We start from the raw sequence: 17,699 nt of genomic DNA, 5'->3' as shown, positions 1-17,699 counted from the left end.
GTAATGGAGTTTTTTACGACAGAGAACTTTTCTAAGAGCAGAAACATAAAGATTTGTTTGATAAGAAAAGAGCTTGACTCAACTTTATTGAGAGTGAATGTTGATATGAGTAGCCCATGAACCATTATGGAACAAAAATAAATTTGTATGGAAATAATTAATACCAAAAAGATGGTTTTGTGTCAATTTTGCTATACATTTGGAGAACAATAATGTCACACATACTTCGGGAACGGCATTTCTTTCGCAAGATGTTAGATAACGCAACTCAACTGTCAGTTAGAAGTCAGTTGTCTTGTATAGAAGGAGTAGGGTTGTTGCGAAGTTTCTTTCTCGGACTCTGCCTGACGATCAGAAAGAAGATCCATACAACGTCAGGATTCAATCGTCGATGCTGCAGTTTTTCTGCCGTTTTCTTATAATCATTAATCAGTCAAATGGTCGGAATAATATTACAAAAAAAATTTATACAACAGGCTCTTGACTGAAACATCCCCTTTCCACATGGATAATGTTGTTCCTTAGCAGTAGAACTAATCGCAGCTTCTAAAGATGCCAATCCCCCGTGTTAGCGATACGTTGAAAGCAAAACCTAATCGTCCACATCCCAAACACCATACATGTATTGGACGACGACTGCCAAAGCTTCAATTTGTTCGTGGCCTATATTGGGAAACATTAACCTTACAACAACTGGATCATTGTAGGAAAAATAATTCTCGTCTTCTAGTTTTTTGCTTTTTTATCAAGAAGCACAAACGATGAAAGTGTTTGAAACACAAACGAACGATAAGATTCGCTCAAGCTCAATTAATTTACATTGGTACAAAAAAGGCGCTACTTAGGAAGAGAATCTAAAATACTAAACGCAATTTTTAATCAAGAAGTAACAGCCTTCATCACACAGTCTAGGATAAAGTAAACTTTATACTTACCGTTTGTTCATATTCATTCCATTGATGTGCCTAAATGTCAAGTCTAGAGCTAACAAAGCGGCAACTAGTAGTAATCAAAGATAATTTGACTACACCACCAAGATGGTATAAGAGGAAGAAACTTAAAATTATTTTATTATCCAATGTAACATTTTATGTTGAAAAATAATCATACTTCAATGAAACGAGCTGAAATTCTTGTCAAAGTTTTATGTTGGTATCGGATGTCATAAAATTATCAAAATGTCACAACTATTATCAGAAAAATGGCCGATCCATCGTCGAATAAAGCATTTATTTCTCCATTTAAGAAGCCCAGGTACATCGATTCCACAAAACCTGTTAGTCAATATTTTTATATACAAGCAATCCTTTTCAGTGGGATTGTCACTTGCATAGAAACATTAATAACCTACCCAACAGAATACGTCAAAACACAAATTCAACTGGACGGAAGAGACAATAAGAGAGTATATAAAGGTATTTTTGATTGTTTTAATAGTACAATACAACGGCATGGCGTGACTGGCTTGTATAGAGGACTATCTATTCTCTTGTGTGGATCTATACCGAAATCAGTTATTAGATTTGGATCTTTTGAACTGTATAAAGAGCAGTTGTTACAAGCTACAGGATGTTATGAACTCAACCTGGCACAAACTACTTTATGTGGTTTAGCAGCGGGTATTACTGAAGGTTTACTGATTGTCACACCAGTGGAAACTATAAAAGTTAAATTCATTGAGGATCAACGTTTGGAAACATTTAGATACAACAAACTAGTTTACGGTCTAGGAATTATTTTTAAAGAACAAGGAATAAGAGGTATGTATAAAGGTGTTGCTGCAACCGTCGCCAAACAAGGTACAAGTCAAGCCACTCGATTCTGGGTGATGAACTCGTGTAAAAATTGGTACAAAAGCGATGACGTAGAGAAACCTATTCCAAAATATATGATAGGTATATTTGGGGGATTAGCAGGATTCGTTTCAGTTTTGGTAAATAATCCTTTAGATGTCGTCAAAACTCGAATGCAAGCTATCGATGCTGTGAAGTATAAAGGTATACTAGACTGCTTCATCAAAACTATGATCAATGAGGGTCCGTTATCATTCTATAAAGGAACTATTCCTCGTTCCTGTCGCGCTATTTCGGAAGTTGGTATCACCTTCATAATTTACGAAAGTATTATGCAGAATTGGAACAGTAGGCAGCCCCGGCAATTATGAAAACTCCATTTAGTGAAACAAGACTAAGGTTTATTGTGTTTTATGAACCTATGAACTTTTTGTCTTTTATAATGATATATTTATATATATATATATTTATAATTATATATTGAAAATAACTTGATACATGTATTTCTCATTTCTGTTAGAACTTTTAACAGGTAGAAGACATATTCAGGGTGTTTCGGGACTTGATGCGAAAAATTCGGTAGATGACGCGGAAACCATTAGAGGAGCCGCCTCTGGCCTTCAGATGGTAGTGTAGAATTATTTATTTTGTCAAATACCCTACATGGACATACGTAATCATCCGTTGAACATTCATAATGTTCGAATGTATAAGTTAGAAAATATACTTAAATATAAGTTCCGATTTCGCAACTTATAACTCAGAAACGAGGGGTCGTATGAGGATATTGTTACTATATCACAGCATTATTTTTACGCCATATACTCACTCCGGAATTTTTTTAATCAAATCCCGCAGCACCCCGTGTACCCAGCGGTCACAAATGAAACAATCATAATTGATTTAACAAATGAAATAACAAACTCCTAGCACCTTGATCAAAATAAATCCTGAAATCACTGAATGATTCTATTTATATTTATTTTTGATTATATTTATTGATTTTCCAATTTCCTGAAATCACTGAATGATTTTCTATTTATATTTATTTTTGATTAAATTTATTGATTTTCCACTTCTGCACTTGATACAATATCTGAAATTTTCTTAAATTACCTCTTACCAACGTAGATAATCACCGGTGAGCATTTAGAAACAGATAGATTTTTTTAAAGAAATACCCCATAAGGGTATTTTTCTATCAAAACAAACTAATCATGAAAATCGATAAGCAATTTTTTCTAGCCTAACTTAACTAACGTGGAAACTCCCAAATGCTAAGGTCTAACTCATTAGTATACCTTATTGTTTAGTAATTTTAGCAGCATTATCGTTAAAGTGTTACCTGATATTTGCACAATACTTCGCGTTCAACTAAAGCCGTCATTTGAACTAGCTTATTAACTCAAACGGCTTTATCTTAATAGGCTTTCTCACTAAATTGGTATTATTGAGAAGTTGGATAACCTCAACGTTCCTATGTTGTAGTATGAGTTGTTAATGCTTCTCAATACTTTCACTTCGTTAAATTCTGATGATCTTTAGAATCAAGAATCTATAGTCACAATATATTCTTCTGTTTGCAATACGGATTTGGAATTTAATACACTATTTTCTTGCATTTGCCGCATTTTACACATTTTGCATTATTTTGAACATTTTTTCATTGGATAAATATCAACTTCTTAGCGAAAAGAAATAAAAGAAAAACTCAGGCAGAATCGCCATTTACAGATTTGATCTTGAAAGTAATTGAGCATATTGATTATTCGAGCTATTTACTTAAATTTAATTAAAACTCAAAGTTCATTGCAGATTGTCACATCCAATTAAATAATTTGCCTGAAACAGCAACTTGCATTTAATTAATAAATTGTTTAATATTAATACAAAGTGTTTAGCAAAATTGGTTGTTATTTCTAAATAATAGTTTTTGGTGTTAACGACCTTATATTATAGCGCATCAATATAAAACTTCTTCTCACAAACATCTAATTATTACCTATATTGACTTTCAAAGTAATCGCTATTGTGGAAAACACTACTTTCAGTGTTTACTACTTCTACAAGTGTGCAAAACGTGTATCTTTTAGGATCTGTCCATTGAAGAAATACAAAAGATCTCTCAAGAGAGTAAAATAGTGGATCAAGAGCAGTTACGCCATGCTGAGCCAAAAATGAGATTACATCTCCAGCGGCTACGTACCATCCGCTTTCTGCTCGTCTGACAGCATGTGCGATACAAATCAGGAACAGAACTTCGTCTTTTCCAAATATTGTAGTTGGGAACAATGTCCTTGTTTATGCGGAATTCCCCCGCTATCAATTGTAGAATCAGTCGTCGATCTCTTAGTATCATGCTCTATACTCGCTCAATACATTTCAATTTAAAATTTCGCTAAAGCATCTAAACCAGTCGTAAACATATTTCTTCCGTCGTTATTTCCTTATATTTAATAGAATTTGATGTTAAGTCGCTGCCCCATTGCATACTACCACTGATAATGATTAAGTTCGACTACCCTTAGCGAATTTTCCACGACAGCCCCGAGGTATCGAAATATTTCAAACTTCTAGACCCACCTAACTTGATTAAAATTAACCAATAGTTTCTCAAGCATAAATATTGTCAAGATAAATGAAGGTTCTGGGAGGAAAATATCTGTAGTACTAAGACATACTGAGAACAGGTAGGCCTTGTGGGTCTTAGTTACCTAGTCAATCACTCTAGCCCTCAAAGGTTTTCTAGAATTGGATATTCTTTTAGTGTCGTTGGTTTAGAATGAAGGCTCTTCAACTAAACCCAATTCTAAGATTTTGTTAAGTAGATCCTGGTATCTCTGTTATTTACCTCAATATAAGGGGTTCTTCTTAACTATGAAGCTTAAGAAGACTGTTCCGATAACCTGTAGATGACGCAAATAAAAAATATCCACTCGACATCATTTTATAAAGCTATTGTTATGCTGGTATATAACTTTGAATTCCTAATTTGGTATAGGAAGTTCTCTGTACTACATTTTTCCACTAGGTGAATTATAGCGGACAGCAAAGAAATTGAATTTGAATCTGAAACAAATTTAGCTTGAAAGAAATATTATGTTTACTAATAATTGTTTTTAATAGGTTCTAATTTTTTTCTTGTTTTTGATGAAATTCTCGATTTGACCGATTATAGTTTTGCGTTTAGTTTGAATAATATTGGATAAACAAGCTTTTCGAACTGATAGAATTAGAAATCAATACTGAGATAGTGCCTTTTAGAATATGATTATGGGCTTCATATAATATTTTCATCATATTCAAATATATGTTTAACATTATCAGATAAAGTTTTCCGTTCATTCATTCAAATCAATTTATTATTCATCACATGATCCAAGTTCATTGTAATTCAAATTTTGTCTTTCACCTCTCATTTCAAATCGAAGAACAAAATTACCAGCATCGTAACGTTTTCAACAAAAAAAACTCTGGAATCTATTGCTTCGTATCGGGATTCTCTGATATCGAATTACATCGTTTCCGTTTCATCAAATTTCTTATTCGGAAATGTTCGTCTTAGTACTTCAGATCAGTAATTTAATTAACTAATTATTTTAGGTATGCATCAGCAATTCCACGAATTATACGGAACGCCGCCGCCAGTTTGAAATTAAGTTAAAAAGAAAACTGAAGGCGACATTCACTAGTCATTTCTCCAATTCGATATTTTATTTAATTAGTTTCAATTTCTACTCGTCTCAAAATTTTTCGGAGAAAAACGTTAAAGTAGATGAATTATTTGTTCGGAATGTGAAACTAAGAACAATTTGAACAAAAAACCTATTAAAAAAAACGAGAATCACAATCCAAACTATATTAAGCAAAGGTTATGTTCACCTCCCAGCGACTATAATAATCGTCAAAGTCTTGGAATGCGCAATGTCATTCAATACTATTCTTATTTTCTTGCTTATTAGTTTAATATTTATTGATGCTTTATATTCTTGAATAAAATTTCCAACGTCACTAATTTTGTTGTTTTTACAAACCACAATTACATTTTTAATGATCATTTCATCTATTTCTTTTCATAGATTTGTCATAATGAATCCTCAAATTCGCATTTATACTTATCAATACATTATATTCTTTTTATTAACATATCTATCATATTTCACATCTTTCTTCCTTCCCCCTTCCTTCAGATCATCTCCAGTTCATTTCTATTTTTTCCACGTACCTATTGACAGGTTCACTATTTTCGTATTCCATTTTCTTTTTGTCCTCTTTAATTCTTACTATATGTCCAAACCAATTCAACTGTTCCTCTATTTTTCTGCACTTACCTTATTACATTTCATTCTTGTCTTATTTCACGGTCCCTTGTTTTATCTAGATCTTCCAACCTGCTATTCTTCTTAGTATCCTCATCTTCCACGTTGTTATTTTCTGCTTAAATATGTTGGCCAGTCCCCAGGGTTAGGCACCATAGATCAACATTATTACTGATTGACAAATGTTCACACATACTCTGTACAGTATGTGGATAATGTTTTGTTCATACTCTTTATCATTTGGTATTACAATTGGCTCTGTATACTTTGGGTTGTTGACGCTCTTCTTCTATTGCTCTCAGCTTTGTTCGCTATTTTTATTATCTCTCGCTTTTGTATATTTATTTACAGATTATATCATTCCATTTCAATATTCCATTTCTCTTTTCTGTTCAGTAAATCTTTCTTTGTTCAGCAAATATTAATAGGTCGTCTGCAGACATTAGTTATTTTATATGAATTGATTTTAGTCTACTTTACATCTTCAGAGAGGTTCTATCAAAAAAATTACAGTCAAGTTCAGAAAAATTCCACTGTTACCATTCCAAATGATTACAATGAAGTTGACGAAAAATCCATCTTGCCAAACAATTCTTCAATACTCTCTATTCTTTTCTCGATTCTTCTATTCTTTATAATCTCTTCTAACTAATAAGAATACTGAGCATACCTTACATTACTAACACTAACAATAATTAGACTGTTTGACTTGCGTTCCGATAGCCTTCAGGGACAGAAGGATGAATTGTTTGCAAATGGTATTGGAGATTTGAAAAAAGAAACTTTCCAGTATCTATACATTCAGCCAAAGCCATTCTTCTTTATGATTACAACACATTTGATTCGTTAGATTTTGCCTGTTAAAAGTTCTTTCTTTATATGTAACCATAATATTTACTAGACTCAGCTCTATCCGACTTGCTTTTGTTAAAAATAGGAAATGTACTGAAAGTTTTGGAATATTTTTTGACATAGAGAAGACCACGATACACCAGATAAGTGATTCCGATAGAAGCATTTCTATAAGTATGGATTCAACGTTGGATTAACCAGAGAGACTTTAATATCTGATAAAATAATTCTCCTGGTTTATTCATATATTACTAAAAAAGTTTATTACGCAATTCATAATTCTAATTGATTCGTTAGATTTTGGCTGTTAAAAGTTCTTTCTTTATATGTAACCACAACATTTACTAGACTTAGCTCTATCTGATTGCTTTTGTCAAAAATAGGAAATGTACTGGCCATGTACTGGAAGTTTTGGAATATTTTTTGACATAGAGAAGACCACGATACACAAGATAAGTGATTCCGATAGAAGCATTTCTATAAGTATGGATTCAACGTTGGATTAACCAGAGAGACTTTAATATCTGATAAAATAATTCTCCTGGTTTATTCATATATTACTAAAAAAGTTTATTACGCAATTCATAATTTTAATTGATTCGTTAGATTTTGGCTGTTAAAAGTTCTTTCTTTATATGTAACCACAACATTTACTAGACTTAGCTCTATCTGATTGCTTTTGTCAAAAATAGGAAATGTACTGGCCATGTACTGGAAGTTTTGGAATATTTTTTGACATAGAGAAGACCATGATACACAAGATAAGTGATTCCGATAGAAGCATTTCTATAAGTATGGATTCAACGTTGGATTAACCAGAGAGACTTTAATATCTGATAAAATAATTCTCCTGGTTTATTCATATATTACTAAAAAAGTTTATTACGCAATTCATAATTCTAACTAAAGTTGTATAATTTATCAGGGGCAACTATGCCATTTCCTTAGAATATTCAAATAAATACCCAGTTTCCATTAATTTGAAATGTCAATATTTTCAATGGGATAATAAAGATTTTCTTTTTCTCGCATTTCTAATGCAAGAAAGAAGTTTCTACAGCCATTAGTCTTTTTGGAAACAGATTGTCAGTTATATTAAATTTCCTCCATTGCTGAACGCTCAACTTTTTGATTTCGATTGTATCTATTTCTGCATGACATTAAATGAAATGAGTTTGTGGATATAGAAGGCATAATATTTGAATTTCATCACCTTTTATTTGAATTTATTTACTGTGTTACGTAAAATGGAAACTGGATAATCCAATAATCAGTGAAATGACAAAAAAACAGACTATATTGATAAAGTAGTTCATTGCGTGAATTCGAAGATATAAAAAAGTAAAAAGAAACAGCTGGTGGACTTGTAGTGACAAGTATTTCATATAATTTGAAAAATTCTTTATTCCTTTAAATATATTCAAACGACGCGCGACGCGAGTGATTGCCACTGGATAATGAAATAAGCCATCTAGAAATATTCCAATTGGGCATAGTGATGACTTTTGTCATAGTTATGTGTGGTTATGGGAGTACCTAAACAAAAAATAATATTTAACCATGTAGGAAAATTCAGAAAACAATATAGTGAAAAACGAGGCTATATTGAGAATAGAAATTTTTAATAAGTTTTCAACGCTCATTATCAGGTTTTCAATAAAGTTTCATGTTATCTCATCAAAAACAAAATATTAAATGAAACTGGAAGAATCAACTATACTATTTTCCTTTTCTAATGGATTATGCCTTTTGTAACGTTAGTAAATGTGTTCTTCTATCAATAATTTATTCAGGACACCTTTGAAAGGATGGGACTTAGTTTAATTGTAAAATCAGTTTCATGACTTATAGAATACCACTACTTATAAAATATCAAATCATATTTCCCTTATTTCTCAATATTTTTCATTAAACTTTGAGCAATCAAATGAGGCTTTGATAACCTCATTTTCATTTCACAGCAATTCAGTATCCATCTCAAGGCTCCTTTTGTTTTTCATCTTATCATGGGTAATTTTCTACGAAAGAGAATTTTTGTTTTGTTTCACTTGATCTCTTGAAATGGAAAAGAATAACCCTTAGAACGCTTTAACGTATATTCGGAATAAAAGGGATTTTCCAGGAGTGATGCTTCAGAACAAATTACTAACTTTAAACACCTTCAAATTCATTTTCTTTATGTATCAACGTTTCAACAGTTCAGAAAAGAAGATATCAAAATATTAAATAGACTTTAGAAATATTTGTGAGTGGTTTAGAACATTTTTATTGAATCTAGCTCAATTCTTTAACATCTACTTAATAGTGTTGCTCGAAATAATATCTATTATTTCTCAATCTTCATTATTTGATCTTCTATTTTCTCTCCTTCTTTACAACAATAAACTGCTAAGTATTATCAATATTATCAATAACACCGAAAGACTTGTTTGAAATGTTGACTGAAGCCTTTGAGAAATGGCTGTAAAAAACGTCAAAGAAGCGAAAGCAAATAATGTCACAAGCCGAAAAGGTAGGTTGGAGAATTAATAACTGAAAAAGTAAGTGTAATGTGACTTCTATGTCATACGAAGGAGATTAGAGAATGCCTTCGGAACTTGGACTTTCTGTAATAGATTTGAAAACTGAATACTAATTAGAACTATTTAGAACATCTGACTGATACTATGTATGTGAATAACTTTCTTATGTACATTCAACGAGATTTATCTAGGAATCTGTTGTCTTTTCTCGAACACAATGTTTTGTATTACAAACTGAAATAAAATTTAATACCAACTCAAGAATATTTTATTTGACAGCAGAAACTAACAATATTTTTGACAGTCACACAGTTTATTATGAAATAAATTTTCTGTAGTGAATGGAAAATCATAAAAATATGTTGTTTATGAAGTGTCAATTGCAAACGGCTGGAAATTAAACTTCATTTGTGTAAACAATATTCCCTTCCACGTGAAAATTATGTTTATTTTAACTGATTATCTTGTTTAAATTGAGTTTATTATACAATGCGGTCCATATGTATGAATATGAATGAATCCAAATATAGCGTTATTATGTACTATGCGGAAAAAACCTGAAGCAGGTCAATTTTTTTCCTAAATTGATATTTTACAGTATATGAATATTATACCCTACCTTCTGAATTATAAGCACCCCCTGGAAAATTTTGAATAAGAAACAGTGTTGTGTCGAGAGGGACTTCAGTTCTCTGTTCAGCGATATCAAGTTTTTCAAATTTGGTGCAATCATAACTGAGAAAATTAATTTTGTGATGTGAAATTTTGATGTTTATATCACAAAACTTTGCGCAGAATGAAGATAATAATGTCGCATAATATTTAGAATGTATTTTTCAATGTACTTCACAATTAAATTAAATATTAAAAATAACCACCATTCACATCTTGGAATTCTCGTACATTTTTTATGACCTCAGGGGCAGTTTTGTTAATTTCTTCCGTTATCCTAACTTTCAAATCAGCAATATTGCCTGATCTATTGAAATATACTTAGAAATAATCAGGTATTTTCGAATCTGTTCTGCTAAACATCAAAAAAAATCTTTGAGGTTAGGCTGAAGGCATTTATCTATTTTAAGTTCCTAAAAGATGTCAGTATAATATTTGTAACCGTATTAAATGTAATTATGGCTCATTTGTCCGAGATTAAAAGAATGGACATCTCAATTATGATTGGTTGTGGTGATGAAACAAGATGAAACAAGGAGGTTTGTGAAATTTTTCATAATTAATACCCTGGTCAACCCGTTTTGCAGTCTACTGTTAGCAAAATTGAAAAAAAGTTTCGTTAAATTGGACATGTAAAAAATATTGAGAAACCTGGTAGAAATGGTCATTTTACTGATAAAAAAAAATTAGATGTACTTCTAGAGATTGAGAAAAATCCGCATGAAACAACTCGAGAACTTGCCGACAATACCACCCTTACAAAGTTCAATTGGTTCAGGAGTTAAATGAAAATGATCCTGATAGAAAGCAAGAATGCTGTGGATGAATTGATGATGGACAGAATAAACGCAGATTTGCAGTTCATAAGCAAAATAGTTTTTTCTGATGAAGCGACGTTCCATTCAAACGGAACGGCTTACAAATAGAACGGTAGATATAGAAGCAGATAAAGTCCTCACTATATGTGTAAGGCTCACACTCAATATTCTGAATAAGTGAACGTTTGGGCTACCTATAATCATTAAAAATAAAATTATTAACCCTCATTTTTTTGAGGTCACATAACTGGAGAAATTAACAGAATGTTGGATGAGAGTTCCAAAACCCCCTCGGTTACTATCAAGATGTGAATGGTGGTCATTTTGAATATTCAATTTAATTGTTAAGTAAATTAAATTGAAAATACATTCTAAATATTATGCGACATCATTATCTTCATTCTACGTAAATACAAACATTATCAGAATTTCACATCTTAAAAATCAATTTTCTCAGTTATGATTGCACCAAATTTAAAAAAACTTTATATTGCTGAACAGAAGACTAAAGTACCTTTCCAATAAGGTGTCACACGACCCTCTTTCTTATTTAACATTTTTAATGGGGGGCTAATAATACAGAAGGAGTTTTTGGGGATAATATTTTCATACTGTAAATTGTCAATTTAAGAATAAAATTCGTCCTGTTTCAGGTTTACTTCACACAAAAATGCTAAAATTCAATAATAATAACATTCATTGATTTGAAGTGTTTCTAGTTTGAGAAGGATTTGATGTGTTTAATTTCTTTAAATATCAAAGTAGTAGATGTCAAAAAAATATAAACGTGAATTTTGATTTTTAGTAACATCAACGAAATCATTCAAATACATTCACAATAATTGAATTTGAGAGATGAACTTATTACCAAACTCGTATTTATAGTATTAAGCGTTGAAATATTTGAGGAATTTCCAATCCCGCAAGATCTGCTTACGTTTGTAGATACACAGATAAATTATTTATCCATCCATACATAGTCTCTGCACCTTACAATGACGTTATTCTTGATACGGCTTAGACAATGCAGATTTGGAATCGTATATAACAAATCTAGACATCGACTAGGTGGTTAGGAGAATTGTTTGAATTGGGAATTAAACCTTTGTTCATGAAAGATGGTCTGATAAATGCATCCAGTATGCATTTGGCATAAAGTAGAGATTAAACAGGGTGAAAATAGGGAATTATGCTGGTCATATGCAGTGTTGTGCTTTATGATTATGAGCAACTCTACAACTAAAGCAAATTACGTCGATGATTATTGTCAAAATATTATAAACTCATTTGATTCACAGGAGAATTTTCTCAATAAAACTAATAATAAGTCTATATTCATAAGCTGAAAGTAGCAGATTGAAAGCTAAATTACTTCACAATTGATTCATTGATTTTGACCAAATATTGAAAATAAAGGAAATAAAATTAGGGGTAATACAAATAAATCAAGCTTAATCGAATGTTAATTCTAGCTACGTGGTATTATTTCAGGCAAAAACCAAATGAAGACATCAAAGTTGCTTCCTAAAATGCTGTCATTTATCATTAAACTTCAGAGATGTATTTTTCAATCCTTCGTTTTTTGAAAGCCTCATAAGTATTTGCTGTATCAGCAACAAGCCTATTATTTATAATATTACTACTCATACCGGAACAAATTTATGCCACTAATTTATATATAACGTAGAAAAGGACGACCAATATTTATTTCTTATGATAATTAAAGTGATGAAGAATAAAAACCCCTTAAGGGTAGTAAAATATCTTTTTAGCTAATGTCCATTAGTGGATGAAAACAGTGCTAATACAAAATAAATTAGCAATAAAAAACTTATCGTTCCAAGAGAAAAGGAAATATTGAATTCTAAAATTAGCATAGTTATTTTTTTTCTAATATAAAATTTTACAGTGATAATCCTGAAAAAAATTTAGTTTCCAGCATAGAAAAATACGTCAACTTTATTTTATTATTTATGTTTATGTTATTGTGCTTTCATCCTTTAACTGCGGACGACACGTCATCAGAGAGTATTGGACTGTTATTTATAAGAATTTTCGACGACAGAGATCCGGAGTGGAAAAAAACTTTTGAAAGATCTTGATATTCAGTTTGGAATCATCAATCAAAATACCCCGAATTAGAATTTTTTCTATAGCTGGAAAAAATGGAGTATTCTCTTCTAATAATTGAGAACATATTTGATTGTGAAAGTATTGTTAAAGGTGTATGTAAATATTGAGGTATCATATACCTTCCCCTTTCTAGCTACGATACTGGGAAACCCAGTGTTTACAGCTGATCTCACTCCTCTTAGAAAGTCTAGACTGTGAGATGGTTCTAGTTGCCAGAGATCTTCGTCTTCTATTTTATATGCTCCCAGGTGGAGTTCTCTAATTACGTAGTGTTCCTCACTTCGAGAGAATGTGGATATAGATTTCATCCTCTGCAGAAAAATCTTCACGCCACATAATCTGCTGGTCTTTAGGTATCTATTTAAACAACAGTGCCCCGATAGGACTCCTGTTAGTATTCGTAGATTGTTCTCATTTAGGTTCATACATTCAGCAAATTTTCTCTGGTTATAGTTTCCCAGAAGAATCATTGACTGTCTAAGCTATTGTAAAGTTGTCTCAATAATTGGTTTTGCTCCAATCTACCTTCTTTTCCAATGCTTTTTCTTTTATCCTGTTGCTGATACCACAGAAGGGTTCACGTCCCATGAAGGGCTTGTCTACCCTCGCTTTAGTGAGCTTATCAGCTACTTCATTTCTAACTTCATTTTTCTAACTTAATTTTTCTTGTCTAGATTATTTAATTTCTTTAGGCAATCATAAATGAGTTTGGTTTTCATGATATTGGATCTTGAAGCTCTAATAGCTGTTTGGCTATCGGACAGGATGATGATCTGCTGTTTGTGATAGTTCCTCTCTAGATTAAACTAAACAAATTTTTCAATAGCATACATTTCTGATTGAAAAACGCTTGATATGTTACACAGGCTTCTGGATTATTTGGTTTGGATCCCGTACACTCCTATTCTAGTTCTGTTTGCTGCTTTAGATTCGTCCGAATACTATATAATGACATTTCTGAGCATTTCTTGTATGGCGTTTTAATCCCACTTACTTCTACAGTTTAAAATTTAGTCATGATTTAGGGACGGTTTTTCTTTGGTGATTCCGTCTAAGTGATAGTATATCTGCCACGCTTTCCTGTCCTATGTGTGAGGTTTGATATTTATAATCACTTTTAGTGCAACTGTATACATATGCAAGCTTAACTTTTAAGAGATTGTTCCTATGGGTATTCAGACCAGTTCTAGTACCCCAAATATACCACTGTAGGATCTTTGGGTTACAGAACGAATTCCTCTCTGCAAAGTTTCTGCACACCATTAAGACAGGCTTTAGTAATTTTCCCCTTTTAGTGTTTGCTCTAGAGAAGTTCACTATCTAGTGTGAGTCTCAGATCTTTCTCCTCTGTTTTCCACTCAATGACTTGCCCGTCTAGCTTGATGGGCTTGATGTTTAGTTTTTTCTTCCTAGCGAAGGTCTTATTCGGGTTGATATTTAACCCCACCGATCGACACCACTTTTTGGTATAGCTGAATCCTATTTGAAGGAAATTTATGAAACTCAGTTTGGTCTTTTTCCAATAGAAGAGACAAAATGCAATATACATCAGGAGACAAGCGTCGGAAGAAAATTGGAGCAGATTATTCAAAATTCAATCAAAATCATTAGAAGTTCCATGAAATGTACAACGAAAGACTCAAAAAATACTGTAAAATGGATAAAACCAAAAGATTCATACCAGATTCAGAAATGAGATGCACTCTTTTCCAAACATGGAAAAATATACTAACAATAAAAATAAAATTTCTCTCGATTAGATCACATAATCAACAAAACATACGAGAAATATATTGAATAAAAAACCTGTAAAATGACACGACGTGTTACTATAAAAGATAGAAAGAAATTGAGCAATTTTTATAGAAGAGAACCGGAAGAAACTCAACCCACATCTTACACCCGTAGTGGTGGGAAGACAAAAGTACTATTTAAAATTTAATGGACAAAATGGATTCAAAACTATTTTTTAACTGTTTATCGCTCTATCCAGTCATATATAATCAAATTTCTTTAGCAACAAGGAAAATTTGACGATTTCCAATTGAAAAAGCTCATGATGGAAAATAAATCATAGCCCTATCAGAAATATTGATATAGAATGATTTGAAAACATATTTTGCCACGAAAAATTCTTATTCATCATATATTTCAATATAATTTGAGGAAAATATTCTAGCAATCAATTTTTGTATTACTATTCAATAAATATATTTTCTAACTAGAATTATTTCATAATATCTCCATCGAAGTCAACAAATTTAGATTCGGCTCTGTTGAAAACACGCAAAATGTTGAAGTGATTGATGATATTAAATACAAAATTGACATTCCATCTGAAATGTTTTCAAAGGACGTGAGCCTGTTATGTTTTTCTATTGATATATTTCCAAAATAACTTTCAATACGTCTAAGTCTATGTAGGTGAAATAGACACGTTTATTTGAATTTATACTTTTTATTATCAAATAATCGATCCAACATATATCATGAATAGATTAAAATTTCACAGAGATTTAAAGAAGTAGAAATTATATTTTTGTATAAATGGAAAAAGTTGAAATTCAATATGTAGGTTATAAATACATACTTCGTCCAATTTACTTGCATAAAAACTTGTAGACAACATGATTAGGAAATTCTGGACGACTAAAGGAATATAGTTTAGTATTGTAACCGTTAAATATTTAAGTAGAAAACGTTGATAGCGCAGGTCAAAATTATTTTTTACGATTTTTCATCTATTTATCAAGGTTTTTGTGTAGGATTTTCTCAATGAATATATTTTTGAATCTCTGCAGTTAACAACAATAGCCTCCAATAATTCTAGTATTCCAAATGGTATAATACTATTTCAACACGGTTATATTTGCTTTACTTGTATTTGGGGTTGTTTGTTCGTAACTCTGCTTTGGACTACGTGCAAGTTGCTCATTTGATAAAAATTCTTATTCGTTCGACAAATGATTCAAACCACCGATTTCCGTGTTGGGGATCAATCACTTCGACAACCTTACCAACTATACCGTTATGGCTTGATACAAATATTGACAAGATAAATAGCAAAGCCGTTATACGAGGGTGGTATCAATTAAATACTTTAAAAAAACCAAAAACACTTTCGTAGCCTATGTAACTAAAAAGTGAACCATAAATATAGTTTGAAAAACCCTAAAAAACATGCTTTCAAACAACATCAAACTAAAAAGTTTTTTTAAGTATTGCGAACTCTGTAACGACTTCCTTAAATACAGTTACGACAACACTCTTTCTTTTAGTTTAGATTTAAAAAAGTGTGACAAGTGAAAAATGGTCTGTATTGAGGCAAAAGCGTTACTCTTTCATGAGTTTCAACTTCATATATAGATATGATAGGAGTACGCTTTTTGAATAGTATGCTCTTCTCACTAGACTTTAAAGACTTCTCCACAGGCCAGATCTATTTACTTATGAGTAAAATAAAAATTTGATGAAACTACCTTGCAAAGTAGAAAACATTAATGGTACGTTCACGAATCACCGCTTACAGAATAGCTCTTTTTTGTATGTACAGAATGATTTATAAGAGTAGATGCGTCTTCAAACTAGAATATTTTCTTGAACTATGTCAATACCAACGTCATCAATTTGTCTAACCAGTTCACAAAATCATGTTTAGAAAACTTGGAAACTTGGTATTTACTTTTCCTCTTCTCTAAGTAGAGGAGTTAGAATTGATTTGAAATTAAATTTTTAAGCCGGGACCTGTCACATTTTAACTAACATAAACAGAACATTTGCAAACAAGGGTATAAAGTATACGAATGTACATAAACTTTTATTTCAATTTTTTAGAAATTTATAATAGAATTCCACCCATTTTGCCCAGCCCTGAATATAATTGTGTTTGATAATCATGAATAATTTATACTATATTCAAGCGATTCAACTCCTTTTCACGATCATTTGAAAGTTTGACAAAAGTTATCGATATCACATAACATAGAATGTTCATAAAAACTTTTTTTAGAACAACCCAACGATAAAAACTTCCAACATACTTTTTATCTTAAGTCAAAAAGATTCTATTAGTATTTTTTTATTCTTATATCGCCCATCAATTTCCTCAATTTTTAATGTTGGAGGATTCATTTTTACGTGACCCAGCACATAAAAGTGCTCAAACTCATAGAAGGCATGATTGATGTCTAGAGGTTCAGAGATTTTGGCTCTTTCAAGAGTTTACTTTTTTGTTAATGTTTGTGTTTGATCTGATATCTCGGATAACGTTCCGTTAACAAATGTTTTACAAAATTTCTACAAAATAAGAATAAAATTCTTGAATATACTTTAAAATCTTTAGTTCATGAAAAAATACATAGCAATAAAAATGGTAATATCATTTTCTCATTTATTCTGTATTTTTCTGTAATGTGGTCTCCTAATAATTCTATAGGTACTTTTTCTTAATTGATTCTATTATTCACAATAGAAATAAAACAAAATTATGAAATCAATTTTCTGGATGTCACTTTATATAAAATAAACCTAAGAACATAACGGTATACGAAACTCACTTGATCCCTAAGATATTTGAACTTCAATTCATGT

General features: G+C 31.4%; 2 protein-coding genes across 2 annotated transcripts in view; both read left to right on the top strand.

Annotated features, from left to right (window-relative positions):
- Positions 1-17,699, top strand: part of LOC130443090 (lachesin-like) — a 506,360-nt gene that overhangs the window by 61,381 nt on the left and 427,280 nt on the right. The window lies entirely within an intron of this gene.
- LOC130443002 (tricarboxylate transport protein B, mitochondrial-like) lies at positions 1,202-2,164 on the top strand. Its single transcript, XM_056777439.1, has one exon. It carries the CDS (start codon positions 1,202-1,204, stop codon positions 2,162-2,164), a length of 963 nt encoding a protein of 320 aa, XP_056633417.1.

This window comes from Diorhabda sublineata, chromosome 4 (genome assembly GCF_026230105.1).
Source record: "Diorhabda sublineata isolate icDioSubl1.1 chromosome 4, icDioSubl1.1, whole genome shotgun sequence".
In the NCBI taxonomy this organism is placed as follows: Eukaryota; Metazoa; Arthropoda; class Insecta; order Coleoptera; family Chrysomelidae; genus Diorhabda; species Diorhabda sublineata.
This window is presented reverse-complemented; position numbering and strand designations above follow the sequence as displayed.